This window comes from Sus scrofa, chromosome 2 (genome assembly GCF_000003025.6).
Source record: "Sus scrofa isolate TJ Tabasco breed Duroc chromosome 2, Sscrofa11.1, whole genome shotgun sequence".
NCBI lineage: Eukaryota > Metazoa > Chordata > Mammalia > Artiodactyla > Suidae > Sus > Sus scrofa.
Genome location: NC_010444.4, coordinates 12,570,220 through 12,593,428, shown reverse-complemented (window position 1 = coordinate 12,593,428; position 23,209 = coordinate 12,570,220). Strand labels below are relative to the sequence as shown.

General features: G+C 41.2%; 1 protein-coding gene and 1 pseudogene across 1 annotated transcript in view; one reads left to right on the top strand and one right to left on the bottom strand.

Moving 5' to 3' along the window:
• On the top strand, positions 250 to 3,437 carry LOC100738151 (annotated as a pseudogene).
• LPXN (leupaxin) overlaps positions 10,673 to 23,209 on the bottom strand; it is a 47,977-nt gene continuing 35,440 nt past the window's right edge. The window contains exons 8-9 of the mRNA XM_013994304.2: positions 12,229 to 12,377; positions 10,673 to 11,918 (exon numbers count right to left, since the gene is read on the bottom strand). Of these exons, the coding sequence (XP_013849758.2) occupies positions 11,649 to 11,918; positions 12,229 to 12,377 (419 nt within the window). The 3' untranslated portion in view covers positions 10,673 to 11,648. The remainder of the gene's footprint in view (positions 11,919 to 12,228; positions 12,378 to 23,209) is intronic.

Below are 23,209 nucleotides of genomic sequence, written 5' to 3'. Positions count from 1 at the left end.
GTAGGTAGTCCCATCCTTCACACCTTCTTCCCTTAGTTGCTCTTACCTCGTTTGTCCGCAAGCGTGCTGAAGTTACCCATCTTTCCCCCCCTAAAACGCTCAAAAGGCTTTCTCCCAGCCTGGTGCTGTACCAATAGCCCTCTTTCTATCATTAAAAATATCGTCTACATCTGGAGTTCTTGATAACCTAGCGGTTAAGGTGTGGTCGCTGCTGGGGCTCAGGTTCAATCCTCCGCCAGGAACGTCCGCATGCCACGGGTGCGGAAATAATAATTACCATCTGCATTATCGCCCATCCTATTTCAATCCACAGCATCGTAGCCTCAACTATTTCCATCTCTGTTCTATTGAAACAATATTCTCTGAGGCCACTCCAGAGGCTGCTTCACAGACACACATCCAGTGTAGTCAGGCCCGGACTATGCTCAGAAGGGCCCTGGACTCCTAGGATAGGAGCCTCTGCAGCTGTCACCTTCACGGGAAGCATGGAACCTCAGCTCACGTGCGGTCACGCCTCCTCCCATTTTTCTCCTCCCACCACTGCGTCCAAAACTGGGCTCTTTGCTTCAAGCCTACAGGGTAATGTGTAGCCTCTCCAGCCTGACGTTCAAAGCAAATCAGCTCCAATCAACATTTTCGGTTTTATTTCTCTCGATAACCACCAAGTATTCTGCTTTATCCACATACTCCCCAAAAGGCACACAGTAGGTAGTAAAGGAGCTCCTTTTTCCATCTACCACACACTGCCCATCTTCCCCTTTGCTTTACTTCCTGCTTCCCTCCCCCAACCCCAGCGCCGCCTGGCCCCTGCCCTCCAGGGTTTAGCAGGCCCCAGTTTTCTTTTCCAGCTTTCACTTGCAGATTCAGATTAAAGGCATCTCCACCATGAAGCTTTTTTCTGAAGTCACGAAAAACATGTGTCCTTCTATTTATAACACTTTTCCAAATTGCCTTGCAGTATTTGGTTCTGTAGGTGATCTGCCTCTCTTTTTTCCATTCCCAGAACCTCATACTTTTCCCACCCCCCAGGTCCCTACGTCTGTTCCTTCCCTGACCTCTGCTGCTAGGGAAGAAAACTTCCTGTAGGGACAGGCTCATCTTAGGCCTGAATGTATAACTGTGTCTAGACTGTAACCTCTGTGAAGACAGGGACTATGTCTTAATCAGCCTAGGTTTTCTCCTGGAACCTAGAACAGTGCCTGTGAACAGTATGGACCTACTGAGTTATGCATATCCTATCTGATTCTCTACCAAGTAAAATGGACTAGGCACAGAGACCTCATTTGAGGAGCTTACTTAAGGAAAATAATTGTCCTTAACTCACCAAACTAGCATTCAGATGAGCAGATGTGATCATCTTAAAAAGCACTGTATGTTTCTCATTAGGAACAAAAATGGAAAATTATCTATTTGCAGATTTGCAAACCCTGAGGGCTTGTTTGTTAGTGAAAAATAAAAAAGAACAGTTTTTTTTTTTAATTTTTGTTGGAGTATAGTTGACTTAACAATATTGTGTTAGTTTCAGTTGTACAGCAAAGCGAATTGGCTGCACGCACCCGCACACGCAGATATGTTTTTCCCATATAGGTCATTAAAAACTATTGAGTAGATGTCCCTGAGAGATACAATAAATTCCTGTTAATCATCTATTCTATACAGGAGTGTGTATACGTTACTCCCATCCTCTCAATTCCTCTCTCCCATCCACCGTTTCCCCTGTGGTAACCAAAAGATTGCTTTTGAAATCTGTGAGTCTCTTTCAGTTCTATAAACAAGTTCCCTGGCATCATTTTTATGATATTACCACATATAAGTGATATCATACGATATTTCCCTTTCTCTGTCTGACTTTGTTTCCTCGATATGATAAACTCTAGTCCATCCATGTTGCTGCAAATGGCACTATTTCGCTCTTTTTAACGGCTGAATAATATTCCATTGTGCATACATAAACAGTTTAAACCAGTGCTTTGAAATATATCTCCTTCTCGTCTTTAAAAGGAAACTAAAAGCCATCGGCTGTGTCACAGCACAGTTGCATATAAACTCTTAGAGGAGGACCATTCTCGTGCCTCCGGATATTGGTCTCATCTGGGCTCCATCTCATCTGTCTCCTTTGGTCTATAGATTGATCATCTTCATCTTAAGACTACAATGTCTCAGAGTTCCTGCTCTAGCACAGTGGGTTAAGGATCCAGTGCTGCCGTGGCTGCAGCATAGGTCGCAGCTAGGCCTTGATCCCTGGCCTGGGAACTTCCATATGCCGTGGGTGCAGCCAAAAAAAAAAAAAAAAAAAAAAAGACCACAATATTTCCATCTCTATAACCTTCTTCCTCTCAGCATACAAACATCCAAAAAATACTTCTCACTTCTGATCGTCCTTAGAGCTACCCTTCCAAAGCACTTTGAGTTTCCACAATACATCTCAAAAGAGATGCCCATGTCCACTGAGTGAATGAAAAATAGACAGATGAGCAAAAAGCAAATGACATTGCACGAGGTAACAGAACTAGTAAGCAATAGAGCTGGAAGGAAGCCCACACCTGAAGCCAAGATCCACATCATATAGTCTCTCCTCTCTTATCTACAATTCAAAAACCTTGGTCCCAAATAAGCCAGAAACGCATGCCTTCATGTGTTTACTCAAAGGAAATGGGTTTACTACTCAACTAGTAGAAGTCATTGTCTCTGCATTGGTCAAGATCTTGGAGGCCAACATGGATCTCAGTTACAAAGATATGTCACCAAAACGCAACAGCTTACTCTTCAGCCGCTAATGTCTCAGGCTGCTGATGTGGAAAAAGGTATGAGTATTTGGAGAAGAGCAAATTTTCGTCCCTCAAAACAGAAAATGAGAAAATGAAATTTGAACTACATAAATTGAAACAAGTTATGGAGTTCCGTCGTGGCGCAGCAGAAACCAATCCAACTAGGAACCATGAGGTTGCAGGTTCGATCCCTGGACTCACTCAGGGGGTTAAGGATCCAGCATTGCCGTGAGCTGTGGTGTAGGTCACAGACACGGCTCGGATCCCGGGTTGCTGTGACTGTGGCTGTGGCTGGTAGCTGTAGCTTCGATTAGACCCCTAGCCTGGGAACCTCCATATGCTGCAGGTGTGGCCCTAAAACAAACAAACAAACAAAGTTATGGATGAAGTGATAAAAATCCAGACAGAAAGTTAGACTTCAGTGTACAAAAGAGGAGAAGAAAAGAATTGTATTCATTGCACAAAATGAAGCTGCTGAAAGTGAGGACAGAAATGGTGGCATCAAAAGCCCAGCAAGGTCGGGCTCCCACTTTGACAGGAAGACAGACACGGAGGTTGCTGCCCTCAAAACTGCTCAAGTTGCACAAGCTTGATAATATTAAATATTTAGAAGGGCCTATATTTACATGCCTAACAGTAAGTCCAGGATTTTATCACCCGTGTATATAGGAAAGTGTGTATTACATCTTTTAAAAAGACCACAATTCACCTGTGATGAGATTTGAGTTTGGGATTAGCCAAGTGACGCCTCCAAGCATATGACACCACCAGAAAGCATGTAGAACTGTATCTTTGCCACTGTTATTCTTTTAAGTTATATCAGAGGCTGAAGTGTGTCCTCACAAAATCCGTGTATTACAGCCCTAGTTCCCAATGTGTCTGTGTTTGGAGAAAGGTGCTTTAAAGTAGTAAGTAAGGTTAAATGAGGTCACAAGAGTGGGTCCCTAACCCAAGAGGACTAGTGTTCCTGTAAAAAGATGGGAAGACACCAGGGAGGCAGGTGCACAGAGAAAACGCCATGTGAGGACAGCAGGGAGAAGGTGGTCATCCCCCAGCCAGAGAGAGAGGCCTCAGGGGAAATCAGACCTGTTGACACCTTGATCTTGGACTTGACTGTGAGAAAACAAATTTCCATCATTTCCGCCAGCCAGTATTTCGTTATAGCCCTCCTGGCCAAACGAATACAAGTGATAATGATGACGAGGATTCTCCTGGGAATTTCCCTTGAATTATGGTTAGGCCATTGACAGACAGGGGACATCATGGCATCGGAAGGTTCCTGAACTCTTTTCACTTGGCTCTTCTTCCTTAACCTGGGTTCACTGTTTTCTATCTACAGGAAACAGCAAACTGGATGGATTTCCCGGGCCATGGAAATTGTTCGGTCTTGAGCATTCCTCTGTCAATATCTTGCTGCAAAGGAAGATTATGAGCTCAAACTCAAACTCTTCTCCTAATCTCCCAGCCTTTTCAGTTCCATCAGCTTTCACCCCAAGCCCTGAAAATGATTTCTAAAATCATATAAAAACAACTAAAAGCCTGCTAGGGTTTCGCCGTCTCCATGGAAATGCTAGGGATGGAAGCTAAACAGACTTCATCACGTAATCTCTTGGACTATTTTGTTAATGCCTTTTCTGTATGGTTCTTGGAGGTTTCCAAAGCTCTTTCTCACTTATTATCTCGGTTAATCCTCACAGCAAACCCGCATGGGAAGTATTATTACCCACACTTAGCATATTATGAAACTGAAGCTCTGAGATGATAAATAGCTTAACTAAGGCTTACACAGTTTGCGAGTGGTAGAATCAGCCTTTGAACTTGAGTTTATCTGATGCCAAGGCTACAATTCTCACCACTATAACCCAAAACAACATGGAGCACAGCAGCGGATCACCTTTCCTGCCTTAGTGCCCTCATTCATCCCTTGAAAATTCACCTCATGGGCCATATTTCTGAGATGTACTTGACATTGTGGAAGTAGAGGCTAAAGAAGGTGTCCCAGATAAGGAATACTGAACAAACTTGGGTGTGGTTCTAGCGTTATCACTCAGATTGAGTGATCTTGGCCCCTTCGTGTAACTGATCATTTTTCCATAGATAAAATAGAAATAATAATTCCCACCCACTCTATTCCTCCCTAAGTCCCCTCCCCCATTACTACCCTAAATGAAAAGCATTAAGCTTTCTTGAATGAGGATTTTTTTTTTTTATTTTTTTTGGTTTTCTCAGGGCCACACCTGTGGCATGTGGAAGTTCCCTGGCTAGGGGTTGAATAGGAGCTGCAGCTGCCGACCTACACCCCAGCAACAGAAACGCAGGATCCGAGCAGCATCTGTGAACTATGCTGCAACTTGTGGCAACACTGGATCCTTAACCCACTAAATGAGGCCAGGGATCAAACTCACATCCTCACAGATGCCATGTCAGGTTCTTAACCCACTGAGCCGCAATGGGAACTCCCCGAGAATATTTTAAAGCTTGGCAAACAAATGGCTTGCTACACATGCCAAATGTGACCATCAGTGATTACAAGACTTTTTCAATAATTTTTTTTTTCTTATAGACTTACCTCTTTGTAACGTTCCCCAACAGATGCTCTAAGAAACCCTACCCAGGAGTTCCCGTCGTGGCTCAGTGGTTGACGAATCCGACTAGGAACCATGGGGTTGCAGGTTCAATCCCTGGCCTTGCTCAGTGGGTTAAGGATCTGGTGTTGCCGTGAGCTGTGGTATAGGTCGCAGACGCGGCTCAGATCCCACGTTGCTGTGGCTCTGGCAAAGGCCGGCGGCTACAGCTCCGATTAGACCCCTAGCCTGGGACCCTCCATATGCCACAAGTGCAGCCCTAAAAAAGACCAAAAAAAGAAAATAAATAAATAAATAAATATATGCACAGGATACCTCAGACTCAAAGTAGCAAAATTTTTCACTGCGCTCTAATGTCAAAAGTACTGGGCAGTAAACAGATATTTTTTGTTCTATTTGGTTTTCATTGTGGCATATGGTGTACGTTCTCGGCCACTATAGAGTTTATCACTCATTTATTCATTCTCTCCCAATAGTTTGTTTGTAAAAGGGAGACTATGTCTGTTCTGCTTACTTAATTGGTGACAGAATTCCAACACAAATCATCCGCTGAGCAAAACAGAAAAGTTACACAACTTGCCAGTCTGAACCTAAGATGCTGATATTGGAGGATCGAGGGGCTCAAAAAAAAAAAGAAGAGGAAGAGGGGGAGGAGGAGGAGGAAGGAGAAGAAGAAGAGGAAGAAGTGGAAGAGGAAGAAGAAGAAGAAAGGGAAGAAGAAGGAGAAGATTTTCTCTCCATTATTTAGCTCTCCTTTCCTCTGTATGGGCTTCAATCTCAGGCTCCCCAAGTGATGCTAAAGATATTTCTCAGCAGCAGTAGTTTTTTTTTTATCATCCTCAGAGCCAGAATTCCAGCTAAATGAGAGTGCCTCTTTCCCAAGAAGTCCAAAGAAGGTCCTGGAGGCAATCTAATCGGTTTTGCTACAGCTACATGTCTACCCCTGCTTCTACCTCTTTGATCCAGAAGAACAAAGCACAATTACTGATCAGGCCTGAAATTTGTGTTCATTTCAGAAGCTGGGGGTAAAGTCAGCCCCTCCTAAGCATGTGGACCAAAATGAGAGCCGCCCAGTTCCTTATGGAGAAACTAGACTGACAAAAATAATGCTGAGAAATGTACTCCCATTCTATTTCATCTCCCCAGAGTCCAATCCTATGATTCGACATAAGCATACCAAAGTCCAAGGCATTAAAATTCAAACTCGAATTGTCTCATCAACTTTGAGTTTAAAGGAAGTCACATGGCTTTGGAAATCAACTATACTTTAATTTTAAAAGAAAAAAGCCTAGAAGAAGTAAAGTCCTCTTTGATATCTTGATTTGCCCATTCTCAGCTATAGGAATTGTTCCATGAGCTCCAATGAGCTGAGATATTTCTCATCAGGAGTGGGGTTGTTATCCCAGGCAAAAATGTTGTTGCTAGAATCCAGTATTTGTCGAGATTTGGTGGTATTTAAAATAAGGAGGCAAGGTAGATGGCTCTGACCAGGTTGCCAGAAAGTCTATGCAGTTATCCAGAATGTCTGCGCAGTTACCCGGAATCCACATCTGTGACCCTAAATGCAATTAGGAGATTCCTTTTCTCAGGAAATTAACTTAGGCATTATGCATTTACCATCACTGGGGGAGGAAGAACCTCCTACATACCCTGGGGAGGAAGAACCTCCTTTTTCTTACAAAATAGATTTGAGACATTGCTAATTTCTTGCAAAGTTATATATTTGCCACAAGCCCAACTCAGGCACCAGCCTGGATCTGAGATTTCTCCCTTCCTCCTCTAGGGGATCCCAGTAGATTTCCATTTCTCATTTGAGCTCTGGGTTCTCAGCACTTACAAACTGTCCTGATGGGGAGTTGGATCTAATGACACAGCCTCCACAGTATTTGGAGGGCAAGGAGTTGCTTTTTTGGTCTCCTATTTTAGTGGCTGCCATTTCTGCCCTTATTAGGGACCTGCTCATACTAAGACACTTGCCCCTAGAGAAAATTGTCACTCCTTCTTACCTTTATTTCAGGTGGAAGATCTCCCTTCTCAGATTCTCAAACTGAAGCTGCTTTTGATGCTTTTTAAAGCCAAGGGAAGGCCAGGCATTATTATTCCTGGTTCGACTCTGCTTTTTTTTTTTTTTTTTTTTCTTCCCTATTTTAGGTCTGCACCCGTGGCATAAAGAAGTTCCCAGGCTGGGGGGTCAAATAGGAGCTACAGCTGCCAACCTGTGCCACAGCCACAGCAACGCCAGATCCAAGCTGCATTTTCAACCTACACTGCAGTTTATGGCAACACCAGATCCTTAACCCACTCAGATCCCTGAGTTAGGCCAGGGATCAAATCCACATCCTCATGGACATCATGTCAGGTTCTTAATCCCCCCCCAAAAGAGGATTCTCCAATCCTCTGCTTTTAAATTCCGTGAAGTTCTCAGGCGCATTCGCTCAGAGTACAGGAAAAAATCTACTTGTTTGCCTTCTGTGTTACCTCGAAACTCAAACTATTTAATATTTTTGCTTTTGAACATATAGTAATGTGAATTCAAGATTCACTGTCTTCTTTTTAACAGTACCCAGATTTTTTTTCTTTTTCTTGCTTTTTTAGGGCCGCACCCATGGCACATGGAAGTTCCCAGGCTAGGGGTCGAACTGGAGCTACAGCTGCCGCAGTAACTTGGGATCCGAGCCGCCTCTGCAACCTACACCACAGCTCATGGCAACACCAGATCCTTAACCCATTGCGCGAGGCCTGCATCCTTATTGATCCTAGTAGGGGTTTTCGTTGACTGCTGAGCCATGAAGGGAACACCCAGCACCCAGATTTTTTAAGTAGTCACTTCTTCTCCATAGAACCCTTATGTTTTTGGGAACTGAGTCCCATCCTGAACTCTAGGAATGATCCAGTTTGGTTTAAGCCAAGCTGCAAAGTCCACTTCCCCAGCAAAATTCACTGGTGGGTTACCTGAGTTAGTCCAGTTAGGATAAATCTCAGGACTTGTGTTTGTAAAGCTAGAGGAAAGCACTCTTTCTCCCTTTCCTGGTCACAAAGAGGGAGCCATCCCATAATGATAAGAAAAGTATATGCTAGAACTTTTATGGAAGAATGATTGTTGTCTCTATCTAAGTATCACTTTGAAGGACTCTATACTTATTTCAAAGAGTAACTGGCCAAATGAACTGAGGAATTCCTCCTTGAGAACAGAGTTCCCAACCTATGGCGCATTCTTTTATAAAAACATATATCCTCACAGGTGGATAATCCTGTCTTTTGAGGGTAAGTTTTGTATCTCAAAAGCTAGAAGTTACTCAAAACCAAGAGTAAACAGATATATATCACGTGAGAATAGTAGTTCTTAAAAAACAACAACAACAACAACAACAACAACAAAACAGGAACTGTAAACTTGTGAGTGATTTGTTTGTTGCTATAATGCTGGTCTTGGAGGTAGCATCTCCTTTGGAACAAATTCATAACCACTTACTTTCATTGTGAAAAGAGTCTTTATTTCTTTTCTTCTTTTTTTTTTTTTTTGCTTTAACACAGGACTTTAATGTAATACCATTTAGTAAAGTGTGACAATTTGAGAAAAATGGAGATTATTTTATGGATAAGAGCCATTGAGGAACATATCTGTTGGGCTGGGCATTTTACAACAATGCTATAAACAACCAGCATATAAAATCATAACATAAGTGCCTTTTAAAGAGCCAAACATGGCTGCTGGTCATTCTTTACTGTGTCGGGAGGCTGCACCTTCAACGAAGAGTGAAAAAGAGAACCAAGAAAAGACTTTGTTTTGGTTTTCTTTTCTTCCGAACAAGTGTTGCTAAATTACCCTGAAAGGCAAATGAACTCTCTGTTGATTTATACCTGTTCTTCGACAGCTAGCGTCCTCATTTCTTAACTCTGAGTTTTCTCTGACATTTCTAAATATGTAGGTTCTACTGAAACCTCAAAATAGCTAATCCTTTTTTTTTTTTTCAATGAACATTGTCTCTTAAGGGGTAAAACCCAGGTTGACTTTGTCAAATGGCCAAAACCACCACGGACGCTGCCATGTTAACACCTGCAAGTGACGTCATGGGGTCATATGCAGTAAAAAGGATGTTTGGAAATGGAACACATATTTTGCTTAGTCTGGTACTCTCCACCAAGCAAACAGGACAAAAAGCCAGGTGGCTCCCTAGCTGGGTGGCCTCCCAAATGACTTGGGTGTACTTGGAGTTCCTATTTTATTTTATTTATTTATTTAGTCGTTGTAAGGCCGCACCTAGGCATATGGAGGTTCCCAGGCTAGGGGTTGAAAGAAAGCTATAGCTACCAGCCTATGCCACAGCCACAGAAACGCAGGATCTGAGCTTACACCACAACTCGCGGCAATGAGGGATCCTTAACCCCCTGAGGGAGGCCAGGGTTCGAACCTGCGTCCTCGTGGATACTAGTCAGATTCATTTCTGCTGAACCACAACAGGAATTCCTGGGGCTCCTATTTTATAGAATTAACTGTTACTACTTCCTTTTAACTCTCAACACCCCTTAACATCCATTCCAATAAAGGAGACCAGTATGAAAAAGCTTAGCAAGCGAGAATCATCTAATTCATTTCAGTTCTCCAAGAAGTTCTGTCCCCACCCCACTCCGAATTTGAGACATTTTAAAAAACACCTCCAGTGGAGAAGTTTTCCTCAGTAATTTCAACTTCTTGTAAAAGCACAAATAATCATACAATTATTTTTAAGACCATGGTAAGAGAGAGAAAAGTACAGATCTTATCAGTATTTCTTCTGAGGAAACATAATTCCTTTATTTTTATTTTATTTTTTGTCTTTTTGCCTTCTCTTGAGCCACTCCCGCGGCATATGGAGGTTCCCAGGCTAGGGGGTCTAGTCAGAGCTGTAGCCACCAGCCTACACCAGAGCCACAGCAACGCAGGATCGACCCACACGGCAACCCCGGATCCTTAACCCACTGAGCAAGGCCAGGGATTGAACCTGCAACCTCATGGTTCCTAGGCAGATTCATTAACCACTGTGCCACGATGGGAACTCCAAGCATAACTCCTTCTGAGGAAGTCTAACTGACTTCAGATAGGATGTGAGGAAGTCTGATTCTTTAAACCCTGACAAGCTTTTCTACAAATATAGTCATAATATTTTTCAGAGGAACAAATAAGTGGAGTTGGGGAGGGGAGGGGCGGCCTATGATTTCTGAATCCAAACTGGAAAACGGTGAAATGAGGCTTTATAGCAAATTTCTTCAGAGACGCTCTAAGAATAGCCATTCTGTTTGCCTTCATGAGACAACTGTGAAATTGAGAGAGATGTATGCTCCATTTTTTTAAACAGCTTTATTGAGATAAAATCAATATGCAAGAAAATTTGACACATATAACATATACAACTTAAATGAGTTCAGAGATAAGCTTATACATGCAAATATGAATTTGCAAGTGCCCAGTGGAAATTGTTTTTTCCCCACAGATAAGCAAAATGATGAAAACAATTTTAAGAAGATTTGTCATTGAATCTGTCATCTAAGTGCAAAAAATAAAGTCAGGAGCCCAAATTAAGAAAAAAGTTAGTGACGAGGAACCCCCTCTTCTAATTTCCTTTGATTTAAACAAAAGTGCCTATTGGATAGAAATAAACAAGAGGTAAGATACAAATTTAATTGTACATTGTGCCTAGCACCTAACATGGGAAGCAGAAAGTTTACTAAACTAATGTGACATTACATCATCAAAACTGCAAGCTACTTTATTTATCAATGATGTCAGTATTCAAAGTTAAAATCTACTTTCTCTTGAAAAAAGAGAAACACCCTGAAGGGAAATGCAAGGAGCTTAAGAGTCGTGTCATGATTTCTAACAGCCAGAATAAAATCCATGGCAGTGACTGTGGGAAAGTGAGTCACAGGGAAATGTGAGTAGCTTAAAAGACCCATTTATGAGGACCAAAAAAGAGAAGGTACCAGTAAGGCCATCATAGGGTTGAAAATGAAGAAATCCGAGTATACCCGTGGTGGAAGGAATTTGTGCATGGAGAAAACACATCTGCAGAGGCACTAGACAGCATATGCCAGATCTAAATTCAAGTACCTGATTTAAAATACAAACAAACAAACAAAAAAGACAAAAAATCAAACCTTAAGACTATAAGCCCAGCCATGTAATATTGAGATGTTACCTTCTTTGTTCATCACCTTTGCTTTCTCTATAAGCCTATTGAGCAGAAGATCAGTAACTACAAATATACTTTTTCCTCTCTTGGTTTACATTTTCTAGCAAATCTGGGTTCAGCTGAGATTACTGTGTGAAGAGCTTATTGAAGCAGGGCTGACAATAGGTCTTGTCATTCTGCTCCCTGAAGATGCCCTTCGACAGCTGCATCAGGCAGAAATCACATACGAAGTGCTCAGGATGGAACTTGTAGCCCATGGCACTGATGCAGCGGCCGGTGATGGGCTGCCCACACCCATGGCAGAGGGTTCCTCGGCGTTGATGGTAATGGAGCTCACAGAAGGGACGCCCATCCAGTTCAAAGAAGGAGCCGGTAGAAAAACTGCTAAAGCAGTCCTGGGTGGCGGAGAGGAGAGAAAGCAAAGAAATGCAGGTGTCAAGAAGTAGAACATCAGCAAGGCTGCAGCCTTGAAATCCCTGCTATTTACATGCCAGTCACAGGAATTCATAAGGGTTCTTGACAAACAGGCTAGACTAGTGCCCATTTGCAAAACAGGCAAGCAAATGCCCACAATGGATGCTAGGGTTTGTGTCTCTTTTAAGAAGCCCCCATCAATTCCTTATCCCAAACTGTGAACCCTCTTACCAGAGAGGCAAGGAGAACCCTGGCTTTCCCTAAACCCAAGGGATAAGTAAGTGTACAGACCCCACAAACAAAGCACTCTGGGTGCCAAACAGTGTCCATGGCGGAGAGGTAGTTTTCTAACACTGGGCGGTTGCAGCCCCCACACTTGGGTGAAAACATGGCTAAGAAATCCTTCCGGCAATATGGCTTCTTGTCCTTCTCATGAAAACCTGGAGAGAGAAAATCAAGGATTCACTATTGCAGTTTGAGACTTTAAGGCACGTTGAAGATTGAGAAGAGGGCAATGATTTAAATAAACTCTCCCAAACTCGGTGTCTTCATAATCAAAATGGTGCTGATAGCAGCATGGATGCAACTGGAGACTCTCATGCTGGGTGAGGAAAGTCAGAAAGAGAAAGACAAATGCTGTATGACGTCACTTATATGTGGAATCTAGAATGTGACACAAATGAACCTATCTACAAAACACAGACTCACAGATGTGGAGAACAGACTTTCGGTTACCAAGGGGAAGGGGAAGGCAGTGGAATCAACTTGGGGTTTGGGGTTGCAAGCTATTACATTTAGATTAGATGGACAATGAGGTCCTACTGTCTAGCACATGGGACTGTGTCCAGTCTCTTGGGACAGAACATGACGAAGACGATATAAGAAATAGAATGTATATGTGTGTACGTATACCTGTATGACGAGGTCATTTGCTGTACAGCAGAAATTGGCACAACATTGTAAATCAATTATACTTTAATTTTAAAAGGTGGGAGAAAAAATGGTGCTAATAGATATCTGAGAATTATTATAAGAAATATATGAGAGGGGGAGTTCCTGTTGTGGCTCAGTGGAAATGAATCTGACTAGCATCCACGAGGATGCAGGTTCAATCCCTAGCCTCACTCAGTGGGTTAAGGGTCCAGCATTGCTGTGAGCTGTAGTGTAGATGGCAGACATAGCTCAGATCTGGCATTGCTGTGGCTGTGGTGTAGGCTGGCAGCTGTAGCTCTGATTCAACCCCTAGCCTGGGAACCTCCATATGGTGCGGGTATGGCCCCCAAAAAAAAGACAAAAAAAAAAAAAAAGAAAGAAAAGAAATAATGCAGGTAAAGTATTTCAGTATTGCACCTGGTTCATAGCAAGCATTTTATAAGTGTTGAGGTCTGCTCCTCCTCAATGCCTTTGTATTAAATATCCTGTCAGCCTATACTGTTCTGCCCCAGGCCTTGACCTGGCTGGCCCCATCCTGTGATGTGGAAATCAACTCAAATATCATCTTAGTGGAGAGGTATCTTTTCAGCCTGTAACTACACTTCATTTTTTTTTTTATTGTCTGCATAACATTTACCAGTATATGAAATCTTGTTTGTGTTCTGTCCTACCCTAATTGGAATATTCGTTCCGAAAAAAAACTAGACATTGGTCTGGTCACTTTACATCCCTAGTATCTAAAACAACATCTGGAAAAAAATTGAATAATATTTAAAAGTAAAGTCCTATTAAATAATAATTTACAAATGAATTCAGGAGTTCCCATCGTAGCTCAGCAGTAACAAACCTGACTAGTATCCATGAGGACTCAGGTTCTATCCCTGGCCTCACTCAGTGGGTTAAATGATCTGGTGTTGCCATGAGCTGTGGTGTAGGCTCAGATCTGGTGTTGCTATGGCTGTGGCGTAGCATAGGTTAGTGGCTACAGGTCCAATTCTACCCGTAGCCTGGGAACTTCCATATGCCATAGGTACAGCCCTAAAAAGACAAAAAAATAAAATAAAATAAAAAAATAATTCAAACCATATAAAAACTTGAATTAAAAATGGATGCTTTCCTCTTAAATTACAGATGAGAAAACTATAATAAAAAATGGCACAAATTTCAAAAGTGAGTTAAAGATTAATAAATTTACCTACATTAAAAATATATATGAATCGCTTATGCATGACCCAAAAAAAATCGTAAGCAAAAACAAAACAAAGGCAAACTGAGGGAAATATTTGCTAATAATTGTATATCAGAAAAAATGTAGCTAATACAGGGAGTTCCAAACTGGATATATGATTCCAATTACTGTTTTATAAATTTTTTTAAACAGAAAAAAATCAATCCCTAAAAAATTAAAGCAAGTTTAATCAAATTAACTGTATATCAAATTGATGATATAACTATAGAAAGACAATAATTCACCCAAGTGGCTTTATTTTTTTTGTTTTTTGGTTTTTTTTTTTTAGGGCCGCACCTGGGACATACGGAAGTTCTCAGGCTAGGGGTCGAATCAGAGCTGCAGTTGCCGACCTACGCCACAGCAACACCAGATCCAAGCCACTTCTGTGACCTATACCACAGCTCATGGCAATGCTGGATCCTTTAACCCACTAGGTGAGGCCAGGGATCAAACCTGAATTCTCGTGGATACTAGTAGGGTTCTTAACCCACTGAGCCACAATGGGAATGCCTCAAGTGGTTTTAAAACACAGTATTTTGTCAATGGACATTTGGGTTGTTTCCATGTCTTTGCTATTGTGAATACTGCTGCAATGAACATGCAGGTACATTTGTCTTTTTTAAGGAAAGTTTTGTCCAGATATATGCCCAACAGTGGGATTGCTGATTGGATGGTTGGATTAGGAAGATGTGGTATATATACACAATGGAATACTACTCAGCTATAAAAAAGAATGAAATAATGCCATTTGCAGCAACATGGATGGAACTAGAGACTCTCATCCTGAGTGAAGTCAGAAAGGGAAAGACAAATACCATATGATATCACTTATATCTGGAATCTAATATGTGGCACAAATGAACCTTTCCACAGAAAAGAAAATCATGGACTTGGAGAATAGACTTGTGGTTGCCAAGGTGGCGGGGAGGGAGTGGGGTTAATGGATGCACACTATTGCCTTTGGAATGGGCTAGCAATGAGATCCTGCTGTGTAGCACTGGGAACTATGTCTAGCCACTTATGATGGAGCATGATAATGTGAGAAAATAGAATGTGTACATGTATGTGTAACTGGGTCACCATGCTGTACAGTAGAAAAAAAAATTGTATTGGTGAAATAATTAAAAAATAAAATAAAATAAAAAAACAGTATTTTGACTGTACAGTCCTACTGGATGTATTCCAAAGACAAAAAGAGCTACAATGAAATTTTTAACTTTTTTCAATAATCTTGTTTTATTTTGGAGTTCCCATTGTGGCTCAGCAGAAATGAGCCCAACTAGTATCCATGAAGACAGGTTTGATCTCTGGCCTCACTCAGTGGGTTAAGGATCTGGCATTGCTGTGAGCTGTGGTGTAGGTTGCAGATGTAGCTCGGATCCTGCACTGCTGTGGCTGTGGTGTAGGCCAGTGGCTGCAGCTCCCATTTGACCTCTAGCCTGGGAACATCCATATGCCATGGGTGCAGCCCTAAAAAGACAAAAAACAATTTGATTTTGCAACATGTATATTAACTTTAAAAAATTAATATGGGTAGATATATAATAAAGCAAACAATTATGGTAATATGGTAATACCTTTGGTAAGCAAGGTTTCCAGCGATTAAAAAAAAAAGATACAAAGTATAATATAAAACAACTTAAGGAAAAAGCCTATAATTTTATATTAGAAGTATCAGTATGAATTCATAATTTCTATTTATTTTTATTTTTAAAAATTGGATTCAAAGTTTTGCCCACTGAAAAACCTAGAACCAATGAACCCTCCTATCACCCAGAGTTCAATAAGAAGCACACAGCAGCCACCATCTGTAACCTATTCTTGGCCCTCACCCCCCAAAATATTGAATCTAAACCTCATCAAGTCTCTAGGTGTAAATGGACAGTTTACAGAACATACAAAAGAAGGTGATTAAGAGGAAGCTAAAGCAAATAAGTTAAACAACATCATGCGGAAGCAGCCAGTTGGCTCGAGAATATGGGAAATTTTAAAGGAAATAAGTTTCAGTTTCTCAACAAATCAATGGCCTAAAAAAGTGGGGAAGAGAGGACTGTTACAGAATTTAAAATTTTTGAGGGATAAAATGTCAAATGCAGTAAATAGACCTTGCTTGGATCCTAATTCAAACAAAGCAAGCAAATAATACTATTTAGAAATTTGAGAAGTTTGGATATGGGATTTAAAAAATAAGGCATAATAAGGATAACAAGGAATTGTTCATTTTGTTAAGGGTGAAGAAAACTACCTATCAGTTAAAGATGCTTCATCCTTAAGGATTTAATGGTGAGATGACATGATTTCGAGGATTTACTTTTAAATATTCCATCAAGATAAAAGAATGGGCTTAGTGAGTAGGGGTTAGAGGAAACTCATTTGGCAAAATGTTGATATTTATTGAAGCACTTCCATGTTTTAAAAGTTTCATAGTAGGAGTTCCCATCGTGGCTCAGTGGTTAACAAATCCGACTAGGAACCATGAGGTTGCGGGTTCGATCCCTGGCCTTGCTCAGTGGGTTAAGGATCTGGCGTTGCCATGACCTGTGGTGTAGGTTGCAGACGCGGCTCGGATCCCACGTTGCTGTGGCGCTGGTGTAGGCCCCTAGCCTGGGAACCTCCATACGCCATGGGATCGGCCCAAGAAAATGGCAAAAAGACAAAAAAAAAAAAAAAAAAAAAAAAAGTTTCGTAATAAAAAGTTTAGAAATAAATTTGTTGAGGTGTAAAGCTTTTTCTGCCATACCTGAAAAGTTCACTGTTAGGTGCATATTAGAAGACACCTGGCTTGAGTCCTACCGACCCTACATCCAGATAACGGAGGAGGAGAAAACCATGGTGCTAACTTTTTTTAAGCTTTTAAAGTAAGACTTCGTCACAAACAGACAATGAGCCCAAGAAGAAACACTTTCAGGGATAACATGTGTGGCATTTTCAGTAAGCCATGAAACGCAAAAGACAATAGCGAAGTTTTAAGTTATACTAATGAATAGGTTGATTTCTACCTTGAGCTAAGCAGTAGAAACGGTGTTAAAGAAATATACGGAGGTAGCCACGTATTTCTACATTCCTGGTGATAAAGTTAAAGGTTATTATTCTCTTGAAAAGTCCTTTCATAATATGTATTAGGGTTTTTTTAAGATTTTTTAAAAAATATATAAACACCTCAATCCTGGAAATTAATTGATATAAATAATGCTGTAGAAGAAAATGCTGTTTAAAATAGTCATGAGGGCACTCCTCAGACACCAGAAGTAATTTAAATATGCTATTACAAATGCATTTAGTTGTTTTCAGTATTTGGAACTATAAGGAAAGGTTCCGTGAACATCTCCAGGCATATAATCACTTATGATGTATTTACATAAAGTCCTAATGGACTAATTGATATTGTTAAAATTATTATTATAAAGTTATGAAATGATACGGAAAAATGCTTAAGTGAAAAAAAGGAATTTCAGGTACACTATAACTTTTGTATTAAAATATTAATGTAGAAAAATAGGTGGGGAAAATTTGTATTTTGCATTAGGTTCACGGGTTAATAGATTATAAGTGAAATTTTATGCTAGGACTTCTTATTGTCTTTTCATTAGACAAAAGGGAAAATATAATAAACTAATTCATCCTCAAGCACTCATTCAAGTGATATATTCCCTCTGCTTTGAAAATCACTTCCCAAGATACCCCGATGGTTTGCTCAAGGGTATTTACCTCCGGGGTTTGCTTAAGAGAACAACTAACGAGACCACTGTATGTCAAACTCACCCTTTTACTCTCCCCCACCCCCTCTCCTATCATATAGTTAGTTGGTCAGTTAGTTAGTTAGCTAGTTTGATTATTGTCTGCCTTTTTCACTAGAATGTATGCACCATGAAGACAGGAACTTTGTTTTTTGTCACTGTCTCCCTAGTACCTAGGCTAGTACCTGAAACATATATAGTAGCTGCTCAATAAATATTTATTGAATGAGCAGATATATGAACAATATTACAACAGCAAAATTGAGACCCTCACTTTCAGAAGAAAGTTGTCTCACTTCAAGGTTAACTATAACATGAATAAACAGGTGATTTTTTCTTTTTTTTTCAGAAAGAAGTTGTCCTTGGCATTTACAAGAAGAGTTTATCTAAAATAGAGAGGACCATTAGTAATCCCATTTGTGTGTATGTGTGTGTGTTTTGTCTTTTTAGAGACGCACCCAAGGCATAGGGAGGTTCCCAGGCTAGGGGTCGGATCAGAGCTGGAGTGCCAGCCACAGCCACAGCAATGCGGGATCCGAGCCGCATCTGCGACCCACACTACAGCTCATGGCCACACGGGATCCTTAACCCACTGAGCAAGGCCAGCGATCAAACCCGCGTCCTCATGGATACCAGTCAGATTTGTTTCTGCTGAGACACGAGAGGAACTCCAGCAATCCCTTTTTTGTAGCACTTACTTTGTATGGTTCCAACTGAGGGCTCTACATACAGGACGACATTGAAATTAGATTCTTCACAGCATTCCTCCCATTTTAACAGGTGAGAAAAGGGAAGCTCAGAGAAATTACACATAACCAACTAGTCAGTAGAGGAGCTGAAATTCAAATCCAGGCCTAACTTCAAAGACGAACTTGGATGTCATACCTCCTAGCTTAAATGCATTCTGACCTTGACCTCTCTGTGAGAACTGAGAGCATCAGCTGAGCCCAAATATCATAACCCAATTTTGTTTTTGTAAATATGTAAAATTTTTAAATATGCATGTTCTCTAACTGTGCCCCACTAAAATACCATGTAAGCAAAATAGGCGGAGTGGATTGGAAAGCAGCCCATCCCGGAAATATAATTTCCAGAAATACCCTTTGATGGTAGCCCCAGACCAAAAAAAGCCCACAAGAATAGCCAGGGGTTGAGACCCACATCGTGTAGCTGCAGGTGTCCTTTATGTCTGGTCACTTTCTTTTTTTTCTTTTTAGGGCCGTGCCCATGGCATATGGGGTCAAATCAGAGCTACAGATGCTAGCCTACACCACAGCCACAGCAACGCAGGATCCTTAACCCCCTGAGTCAATCTAGGGATCAAACCCACATCCTCATGGATCCTAGTTGGGCTGGTCAACTGCTGAGCCATGAAGGGAACTCCCTCTGGTCACTTCTTGCTTTGTTCAACTCTTCTTTGAAAAGCAGACAATTGAATAGATTTCTGAGGCCTTGAGATCTAAGAATGGAAACTAATAATTTTATAAGCTGTCCTATATTCTTCTCCTATACCCCTGAGACTTAGGGGAGCTCACTTTACCTTTTTCACCTTATCAAAGAATGCCTAGAGTCTGATCAAGTACAACTGAAGTCAGGCAGGCCTGCTGTAAGAAAAACCAACAACACTCACGACCCTCTCTCTTGCCTTTGTGCGGCACATGAACTTTAGCGTGCATCCATCAATTGGTAAGTCTGTCAATATGCCAACTGCTGGACCCCACCTGACCCAGAGTTTCTAATCCACAAAGTCTGGGATGGAGCCCGAGAATCTGCATTTTTTGCAAGCCCCCAGGGGAGGCTCATGCTTCATAAAGCAAATGTTGTAAAACTGAGCTTGCCTAGGAGTTCATCCTGTCGTGCAACAGCGGAAACAAATCTGACTAGGAACCATGAGGTTGCTGGTTCTATCCCTGGCCTCGCTCAGTGGGTCAAAGATCTGGTGTTGCCGTGAGCTGTGGTGTAGGTCACAGACGTGGCTCGGATCCCGAGTTGCTGTGGCTGTGGTGTAGGCCGGCAGCTACGGCTCCGATTGGACTCCTAGCCTGGGAACCTCCATATGCTGGAGGTGCAGCCCTAAAAAAAAAATAATAAAAATAAAAATAAAAATAAAACTGAGCTTGCCTATAAGTAGGAGTTACTTGAGTAAATTATAAGACAGGCCAACTGACCTAGAAATGACCCTCATCTAGGCATTTCCAGGGTAGCTGGTCTTGAGAATGAGACAAGTAGGGAAGTAACTGCCTCTGTTTCAAATCAGGTGAGTCTCAGGAGAGGAATCAAAAGCAATCAGCCAAACATGCTGTGATACCCCTGCATTTAGCAACCCAATAAATTGAAAAAGTTTCAGCACTTATTCTCCTAGAGGCTCTCTCAGGGGCCAATTACCTCTGGAGGATGAATGAGAAACACTAACAATTAAAAGTGCCTTAGAGAGAGGGAGGGTGTTTATACTCCGGTGAGGCTCTGAGCCACAGGGGAAATTAGGGAGAACCTGCATGGCCTGGATAATGAACAATTAAAAATAAAGACAGAGGCACCGAGGACCTGGCCCCTGTGGAAGGATGCTAAGGCCTGATGTGCTTAGAAACTTGAGCCTTAAAGAGGAATTCTCAGAACTAAAACAAAACTGCAGATGAATTTAATTTCCCAGTGGTTAAGCTGTCATTATAGAAACTTTGTGTGTGACTAGGTGACTTGGGGCAAGACAGGATGCCACCTAATTAATGGACTAACCATATGGTAGGAGACCCATTTATAGAAAGCAAAGGAGAAGAAGCTACAAACCAAGAGCAGCTTCTGATTAGTAAATGGGCTTTTATGTCAGGTGTGTCAATAAATATGTTTTAGGTATGGCTTCATATTTATTATGGAAAGTCGTAAGTGATCAAATCAGTCTTGTCTGTTTAGAAGGGGCCCAAGTCAAAAACAATGAGAACTTTCTGGCCATCCTATGAATAGGATACTCTTCTTTTGTACCTTACTTATGTCTCTTCTTGAAATACGTCTGCATCCTGTTTCTCTGCTCTCAGGTAACCTCCATGTCATAACCATCCATGGATGGAACTCACTTGCTGACTGTTCTACTCAACGAACCCTCAGACTTCTATGACTACCAGTGCACTATAAAGGTACCATGGCTTACAAACAATAAATGCTGGAGAGGGTGTGAAGAAAAAGGAACCCTCCTACACTGTTGGTAGGAATGTGAATTTGTACAACCACTGTGGAAAACAGTGTGGAGGCTCCTCAAAAAACTAAATATAGAACTACCATATGACCCAGCAATCCTACTCCTGAGCATATACCTGGACAAAGGCATAATTTGAAAAGATACATGCACCCCAATGTTCAGTGCAGCCCTATTTACAATAACTAAGACATGGAAGCAACCCAAATGTCCATCAACAGAAGAGTGTACATATATACAATGGAATACTACTTGGCTGTAAAAAAGAATGAAAAATGCTATTTGCAGTAACATGGATGGACCTAGAGATTATCATATTAAGTAAGCCAGGCAGAGAAAGACAAATATTATATGATATCACGCATACATGGAATCTGATTTTAAAATAATACAATAAAACTTGTTTTCGGATAGAAACAGACTCAAAGATTTTGAGGTCAAATTTAGGGTTACCAGAGAGTTCCCACTGTGGCTCAGTGGTACTGAACCCAACTAATATCCACGAGGATGCAGGTTTGATCCCTGGCCTCATTCAGTGGGTTAACACTCCCGTGTTGCCATGAGCTGTGGTATAGGTTGCAGATGTGGCTTGGATCCCATGTTGCTGTGGCTGTGGCGCAGGCCAGCAGCTGCAGCTCCAATTTGACCCCTAGCCTAGGAACTTCAACGTGCTGAAAACAAACAAACAAACTCAGGGTTACTAAAGGGGAAACTGAGGAGGGAGGGATAAATTGGGAGGATGGGGTTGGCATAGGCACACTACTATATAAAGGGGAAGGTAACTAACAGGGACCTTCTCTATAGCACAGGGAAGTCTACTCAATGTTTTGTAATAACATATATGGAAAAAACGAATAGATATATGTACATATAGATATATATATAACCGAAGCTAATACAACGTTGTAAAACAACTTTGCCACAATTTTTAAAAATCTCAATGAAAAATGCTGTTGAACTAAAAGTGCAGTCTAATAGTGAAAGACTTAATGATTTGTGAAAAGCACTGAACAAGCTTCAGTGGACAAGCAAATTACTACAAAGCACTTTGCTACTGGATTTTATCAGTGCTACTCTATCCTGGCCTGTCTTCAAATAAAAGGTCTCACGTCAGTGCCAAGAAAGCAAACAGACCCAACAGCAGAAGAGGAATTGAATCTCTGTCAGGGGACAGTTATGATGGTGCAGAAAAAAATCATGGAACCTGTGGAAATGAGACCTGAGTTTAAATTCCAATTCTTTGGCTTTCTAGTTGCATGACTTTAAGAAAATCACTTTACTTCCCTGAGGTTCAGTGTTTCCCTCTGTAACTTGGTAAAATGTGGAATAAACTTATTCTCACAAAATTGGGGTGAGGAGTAAATGAATAATAGTTAGGAATATACATAATAACCTGCCTGGGGAGTTCCCATTGTGGTGCAGCAGAAACAAATCCGACTAGTATCCATGAGGATGTGGGTTCGATCCCTGGCCTCACTCAGTGGGTCGGGGATCCGGCATTGCATGAGCTGTGGTGTAGGTCACAGACATGGTTCAGATCCTATGTTGCTGTGGCTCCAATTAGACCCCTAGCCTGGTAACTTCTATACACCATGGGGGTGCCCCTAAAAAAGAAAAAGAAAAGAAAAACTTGTCTGATATTTAGGACCTGACCTCCAGGAGAACAGCGTAACACACAGGCTTATCTTCATGCTTTCTTGAAACATCACTACCACAATACTTAAAGAATTATTTAAAACAGAAAGGCTCATAGGGAAAAAAGGAGAAAAGGCAAGGACATACCATAGATGAAATATGAATAAAATTTTCCAAAATTTAAAGTAGGTGTTGAGTAGCAACTAGCCTGGGAGAAAACAAAACAAAACAAAACCTGAATCCTAAATCTCTAAATAGGGGAGATGCCAATAAAACTTATGTCATCCTGAGTTCTATATCATAGGGGCTTCAGGACTGAAAGCACAAATTGCCTTCAAAGCTGGAAACAGGAATGGTTGAAGAGCTATCAGAAAATCAGGTCCCTCATCTTACCATAAGTTGCAGTGACTATTTCTGTAAATATCAAACCAGAGAGTCTCAATGATCAGGGGTACCAGACATCATAAGGAAAGAAACCAAGCTTTCTACTAAAACAATAAGAATTAAATGAAAATTGGCATGTTGAGCAGTGAACACCCCATCCCTCAA